General features: G+C 36.8%; 1 protein-coding gene across 1 annotated transcript; it reads right to left on the reverse strand.

Annotated features, from left to right (window-relative positions):
• Positions 1-574: 574 nt before the first annotated feature.
• LOC125019724 (major histocompatibility complex class I-related gene protein-like) lies at positions 575-7,300 on the reverse strand. Its single transcript, XM_047604689.1, has 7 exons — positions 7,245-7,300; positions 6,874-7,145; positions 3,394-3,672; positions 2,534-2,836; positions 2,169-2,282; positions 1,854-1,871; positions 575-1,748 (listed from the first exon to the last, which is right to left on the reverse strand). Exons 1-7 carry the CDS (start codon positions 7,298-7,300, stop codon positions 1,699-1,701), a joined length of 1,092 nt encoding a protein of 363 aa, XP_047460645.1. The 3' UTR covers positions 575-1,698.
• Positions 7,301-7,547: the final 247 nt, after the last annotated feature.

Below are 7,547 nucleotides of genomic sequence, written 5' to 3' on the forward strand. Positions count from 1 at the left end.
TGCTGCTACTACTACTATAATAAATGATGATGATCTGATCTCACCTGAACTCTTACAGCAGTGACTTGTTCTCTTGCAGCTCAGCGTATTAATTTTAGTTCATTCTGTGATTTAGTTTGACCTGATAGCTGACTTCCTCAACTGCCCTCATTTTCTGGTTTTGCAAAAAAGTCCATCATTTGTTCTGTGGGTGGTGTACCTAACAAAATAATATAAAAATAAAGTTACTGTGAAAAACAAACAACAACAACAAAAAAAAAAAGAAGAAGAAGAAGGAAAGAACTCCCCATCACACAGTCGGTGGACACTCCCTCATTTTACTTTCGGGTTCAGTCAGATCTCAACCAGTTGGAATCTTGACCACATGTGAAATAAGATGATGAAGTTAGTTTTGCTGCTTCTCTTGTGTCATGTTTCATCATCAGGTAAGATCACATCCACATTCTTCATCGTCTTTTTCTTTAAATTATTTCCACTCGACTCTGTTCCACAGATCTGCTGCAGCCTCGAACTATCATTTAGTTTCACTTTCAGTTCAACTAATAACACAAATAAAACACTTACCAGATGCTTCATACGTGTGATTTTATTTTATTTATGTGTTTACTGATGTTATAAACCGTAACACGGTTTCCTGTTTTCATGTTTTCTTGCGCGTCTACTTGTGTACTTACGGTACTGGCATGCATTTCGACTGATGTGTCATATTCTCTGTCCTGTCTCCAGAGAGAACCTCACTTCTCTTTCCTACAACACCACCCTAATACAGTGTAAACTATTTAACACAAAACAAAATAAAACCATGATTTATTACTAATCGTTTTAAAGGAAACAAGAGGGGAGTTTTATTTGAAGTCTACAAATATTTGTAGTGTTTAAACTTCCACACAAGTCATCAGCGTCTTGGAGAAGAGTTGATAAAGAAAGAGTTCATATAAATACCTCAACATTACATAAAATACATTCACATGAAATCATATTATTATAAATATCACGTTTACAATGATTCAAGCGTCAAAATCTTTAACATATGTTTAATGATATTAGTCTAATGAATTATTTCATCAACATTTAGTAAATAGTTTTGCAAGTGTTATTATTAATATAACATCATCATTATTATTGTTGTTGTCGTTAATATAATAATAATAATAATAATAATAATAATAATTTAATACAGACCATGTGACACCTACTCTACAACAAAATTCAGAGAAACTGATCACATCTGCAGGAGTTTACTTTTTTATAGAAAGCAAGATGAATGAATTTTTTTTTCTCTCTTCTGTCACTTTACATCTGAAGATAAAATTACTTTAAATGTTTTTGCGATGCTACTGGTCCACCTCTTATTGGGAAATATGTAGAACTACAAAATAAAAACTCATCAAAATGTTTTTAAAAAAAAAATTCCCATCATAATTTCAGATAGAAATAAAAATGAAAATCTCTGTCTTCACAAACTTATTATATTTGTTTTTTGTTCCACAGTGAAACGCTCACTGAAGTATTACTTCACTGCCTCCTCTGGAGTCCCAAACCTTCCAGAGTTTATGATCGTAGCAGAGGTTGATGACATTCAGGTGGGATACTGTGGTGGCAGCAACAAGATATTAGAAGAAAGACAGGACTGGGTGATATATAAATAATAAATAAATAAATAATAATATATATATATATATATATACACATAGTCAGCTAGGTTTCTGGATTCAGTCTCTCAGATAGTTCAATGTTGTCTTCACTATCTGTAAGGTCAGAAACAAACAGAGTTAAAGGTCAACTCATAGTCTGGAGAAATCATCAACAGTTTGTTAGATCAGATGAAACAGAATAAAATAAGTTTTACTTACCAGGTGGAGCCTTTTGGTCTGAAATGAAAAGTAAAGACAGGTCATTTCAGTTCCAGTTGTTAATGTCAGAATATCTTTCATCATCTTATCTCCAGTGAATATGATCCTCTTCTACTCACTCAACCTGAAGAATAAATCCACTCTGCTCTTCTGTTTAGTTCTCACTTTGTTTCTTTCTTCATCACTTCTCTCCCTCATCATCATAGTATAGTCATGTTCTCCTGACTTCTCCTGACTCTGAGACTTACTCAGCTTTTACTGCTGGATGCTTCAAACTGTAGGATTCAACTCAAAGACTAAATCAAAGTAGCTCACCTTGTTTCTTTCTATGAACCATGAATCCAGCAGCTGCTGCAAAGACGACAACAACAACCACAACAACCACTGCAGAGATGATGATGGTGGAGGTCTTGTTTCTGGACTTCTCAACTGAATAAAGAACAAATAAGAACAGTCCAGATTAAACAGGTTACAACAGACAAACATTCATTAATCATTGTCCATTACAAAGTAAAGAAACATGAACAAGTAGAACAATCGTTATCATTTTCATTGTCTGAAAAAAGAACATGACAGGATTGGAGGAAATAACTTTCGATTTATTCTTATTCATTAAATTACGAACACAACCACAGTATTAAGGCTAAAATGTCCAACTAACCACATCCATGTCCTCTTACCCTGGTTGGTTCTGATCTGTATTTCATCCAGTTTGGTGAAGATGTCATCCTCCACATCAGAGAGATGAAACACACAGTCGTACCTCCTCCAGTCTTCATGTGAGACTGATGAAATGTCCAGGTCAACATTCATCTGGAAGGATCCATCATGGTTGGGGAGGATCTCTCCATGTTCCACTCCTTCATGAATCTCCTCTCCATCTTTCCTCCAGAACATCATGGCTCTGTCAGGGTAGAAACCTGTAGCGTGGCAGCTGACTGGAGAGGATGGAGTCTTCTGGAGGAGAGACACTGAAGATAGATCTACAGAGAGAGAGAGAATGTAGTTTTTTTTTTTTTTAAAGTTACACAATCAGTTTTGTAATTCCACAATTTCAGTGTCCAGATCACTCAGAGATTTGGTCAGTAGTTTTTGACCATGTGACACTAAAACTGCTAAAAATATTCTCTCTGTTTGGTTTTTGGTAATTTAAAGTTCATGTCGAACTTGTTAAATTGACAAAATAGATATTACAAAACAACATATAGTATAAAGGAACAGTACAAGGTATAAACTGGTTTTAGATTTAGGAATTCTTTAAATTTTCGTTTTAATATAGTTTTGGCTTTCAACATAATTTGTTGTCTATTGTTATGTTTGATTTCATATGCATTCTAACCACCTCTTCAACTTCTGTATTTCATTTTCCACAGCTGGAAACAATTTTTTATTTACTTTTGGTGACACTGTCACATGGTGATCCTCAAAGGATTGAAAACCATCTCTCTGTCTAAAACTAAAACTAAAATCTGGATAACATCATAAAACATATGATAATAATCATCACTGTGTTCACTAAGATGTAACAGGTCACACGTACCTGTTCTCAACAGAGAGCTCTTCCCATGGTGTAAATACATCTTCAGCCACTCAGGACAAGTGTGAGTGAAGAAATATTCATCAAACTTTATTTTGGCCGTGTCTGAATCCCATCTCTGTTTGGTGGAGACAGCCTGAGGTTTCAGAGCGATCCATGTTAATGATTTCAGATCAAACACAAGGAAGTCTTCTCCTTCATAACCAAGCTGCATGAAGCTAGTAACCTCTCCAGTCTCTTCATCCCATTCACAGCCATGCATAAGCTGTAAGATGTGAACACCTGTAAGATACAGACAACAGAGATATAATCAAATCAGCTTTATTTTTATAGCACCATTGACACAAATAAATTGCACCCCAAGGTGCTTTACACATAGAACAAACAAATACAAAACAAGCCCACAGAACCCTCCCCCTTCCATAGAATGAGTTAAACGGCTGAGCATAGATGGACAAGTGAGGAAATGGCATCACAGAGGACGGTCCACACACACACATATATGTGTGTGTGTAAACAAATATGTAAACAAATACAATTAAATAAATAAAAATCTAAATAAATATACTAAATATTGGCTGGATAGACCAATAAACATAATAAATACATAAATAAATAAAATAAATAGAGTGTGAGTCCAGCATATGTAAATTATTCTAAAATAGACTTTTAAGATTGACTAAAAGCTAAGCTAAAAAGGGTCTTGAGTCTCTATAAAAATATCAGCACCCCGTGCAGCCTTGAGGTCCTCCAGCAGGCTGTTCCATAGACATGGGCCTTAAAACTGAAAAGATGCCTCTTTGTCTTGACTCTAGGAACCACTAAAAGGCCGCTATCAGAGTACCTCAGGGCTGCCAGGGGCTGGTATGGTAAAAGCAGATCTGATAAATATAAGGGACCAAGACCATTAAGACATTTATAAACCAATAAAAGAACCTTAAAAATTATCCTGGAACACATGGGGAGCCAATGCAGCATCTTAAAACTGGTGTAATATGTTCTCTCTTTCTGGTCTTCAGAAGAACAGAAAGAGAGAACGTTACAATAATCAATATTAATAATAATAATCGACTGGCAGATGCTCAAGAGAGAAACAGGTGGACTCTGTCTATGTTGTTGAGGTGGAAAAATACAGTTTTTACTATGCTGTTAATGTAAATAGTTTTAATAAGTAGTCAGAACAAGTAAAAAACCTGGGAGTTATTATTGAGGGAGACACAGACATTGTAAAACATTGTAAAAGATTCTCTCTCAGAGCCTTAGGACCAATAACTAAAACCTCCGTTTTGTCCTGGTTGAGCTGTAGGAAGTTCTATGCCATGCATTTCTTAATATCTAAAATGCAGTTAAAAAGGACATCAATCAGTCCTAGGTCATCAGGAGACACAGCGATGTATAGCTGTGTATCATCAGCATAGATGTGAAAACTTATTCTGTGTCTCCTGATAACTTCACCAAGAGGCAGCATGTACAAATTAAAAAGTGTTGGACCTAAGATTGAGCCTTGGGAGACACCACAATCCAGTTTGAATCTCTCAGATGAGGAGTGTTCATCTATAGAAACATAAAATGGTCTGCCAGATAGGTAGGATTTAAATCAGTTAAAAACATGAGAGGCCGAACATGTTGAGCAGTCTGCTTAAAAGAATGCCGTGTGTCAAATGCACTCAAATACAGTAGAACCAGGACAGAGAGTTTCCCCTTGTCTATGTTTATTCAAATATAATTTAAACCCTTGATCAGGGCAGTCTCAGTACTGTGATTTGTCTGAAAACCTGACTGAAAACATTCGTACAAACTGAGTTTTTATAAAATCATTCAATTTGTTAGATCCCCACATGTAACAGGTAAGACAGCTTCTCCGTTATATAGGGTTAGGGCTTCACATCAGCAGAGTATTACCCTAACTGAACTCAGTGATAGCACTACTCAAGCTGTAGGCGGGGTAACTCGCCTGGCTTCTAACCACCTTTAATCCTGACGTCTGCCCCGCTTCCTCACGTCCCCCGGACCCACCAGTCAGGGAGGCTTCCTGCAGCTGGGTCCGAAGTTGAGTCCCGTCAGTTGTGGTGGCTTACCCCTAATGGATCTGTGCACTTGGTACGTATAACGAGGTTATAATTTAAAGGCTAGGCTGAAAGCCCTAGGGACATAAGAATAGCTTTAAGTGGAATTGACCAATAAGAGCTAGGTGTCGGAGCTACCATTCTATAGTTGTCTATAGTTTTACTGTCTTGAGTACCAGCAAAAAGGGAGAAATAATTGTCAGCGAAGACTTCTGACCTTAAGAGACAAATTTTATTTGCAGGTCCTGCTTTAACAATTTGCAACAGCTCAATAAATTAATCAAATCCAAAATCAGACATTTGTTAATCAGATTATCAGATAATCAATTAAAATTTCAATCATGTAATATCTAATCAGAAATATCCTTATCAAATTATATTCTAAAAATGAATTTATCAAAAATCAGCTGCACGGCTGATGCAACCACACCCAAACCTGATCCTTTTACTGCCGCAGAATGAGTTGGTAAAATAGGGAAGTCCCGATGAACGATGATTCTGTCCTTTGGTAAATCCCTTCAATTCTTCACAAATGTATTCCAATTAATCTCCTCGACTCCCCACAAAGTCCAAGAAGTAGAAATCCAAATGGTGAAAGATAATCCAAACTTCGACTGCTAGGCAGGGGGAATCCAGACCAAACTTTAAAAGCCAAAATAATACTGCCAGGGAGTTGGCTCAGTCTACCTGCAGCACAGTCCGTGTTCGAGGTGAAATAATAGTAAGGAGGAGCAAGTGATTGATCAAAAACTATATGACCTATCAAAACTACCAATACACAAGACTTGTGTCTACAGTTTAAAGTTGAAATGCAGTCTCTAGGTGAAAGTATGCCTGAGCAGTAGACCTTTGAAAAACTCGTTTTGATATATAACTCGTCCTTTTTTTTAAGGGACGAAAAAAGGGAAGAAGAGTTAAAATAAAAAATAAGATGAAGAAGAAACATGCAGTATAACAATAGTGCCTCGATGTGTTGCCCTATGGCCCTATTAAATATCTATGTGAGCAGTCACAAACTCTCAACATAAACTGGAGTCAGATCTGTAGTGTGGTGATGTGATGAGCTACTAGAACAGACTGATTATTGAGGGCAGGTCATGACCAGAAGCTGGACTGAACCAGCTACATGGTCTGACCTCTGACCCTGCTCTGTCCCAGCCTCACCAACAGGAACCACACTACAAGAGTCTGTCCTCCACAAAGTTTAGAAGCAAACAACCATCAGACATGTGCTGGAGTACAGGCTACATGTGTCCAAGAGACACATAAATAAGGTTGATCATTTCTGTTCTGATCCATCCATTCTACATCTAACACCTGAACTCTGTGGCTATGATCAGGAGTCAGTTTAGTTTCTGTTCTATGATCTATAATGATCTGAGGTCAGGTACCACATACAACACACAACATACTGTACCTTCAGTTTGGTTGAAGAGCTTCTTCACACTGGAAATTGTGGTTTTGAATCGGTGAGGATACACTGCAAAACAATAGTCAGTGTATATGTTTAATTGTTCAGGATCATTTTCAAAGATTTTTTTCAGCCAGTCCATTTTTGGCTCTAATACTTTGTTGATGCCGTCACAGTACACAGTTTGGATACCATCAACTGCACCAACAAACACAATTTCTTGAAGGTCTGAGACTCCATAAAATCCAGTGATGAAATATTTCAGTGAGTGTTTCACTGTGGAACAAACAACATTTGTAATGTTAGTGAAACATAAATAGACTCATCGTCACAAATACGGTAGATTTCCGCTAAAAGAAATGAAGAATGTGAATGAGATCTTACCGGTTGATGAAACACGACAGAAGAGAAGCAACAAAAGCAAAGTTTTCATCTTGTTCTGTTTCTGTAAAAACTTTAGATCAAGTCACTAGCTGCTTGGACTGATATGAATGTGTTTAACTGAAACCTGATGACTGGATTTGTGTTGGGTGTGCCAACAAAAAGTGGAAAAAGAATCAACTCAAACAGGTTTTGTGTGACAGAGCATTACAAAAGAATCTTTTGAATTCCACTTCCTCATCCACACAGACCTTACAGAGAGAATATTACAGAGTAATCATCAATAAATCTACTGCTGA

The sequence above is a fragment of the Mugil cephalus genome, chromosome 14 (assembly GCF_022458985.1).
Source record: "Mugil cephalus isolate CIBA_MC_2020 chromosome 14, CIBA_Mcephalus_1.1, whole genome shotgun sequence".
Classification (NCBI taxonomy): domain Eukaryota; kingdom Metazoa; phylum Chordata; class Actinopteri; order Mugiliformes; family Mugilidae; genus Mugil; species Mugil cephalus.

Excerpts from the sequence above, each read along its gene's own strand:
- LOC125019724 (XM_047604689.1), bottom strand. The coding sequence starts at position 7,300 with ATGAAAACTTTGCTTTTGTTGCTTCTCTTCTGTCGTGTTTCATCAACC. Across the intron at positions 7,146-7,244 it reads GTTTCATCAACCGGTAAGAT|AGTGAAACACTCACTGAAAT; the intron begins CTCATTCACATT and ends TGTTTGTTCCAC. Across the intron at positions 2,283-2,533 it reads ACAGATCAGAACCAACCAGG|TTGAGAAGTCCAGAAACAAG; the intron begins GTAAGAGGACAT and ends TTCTTTATTCAG.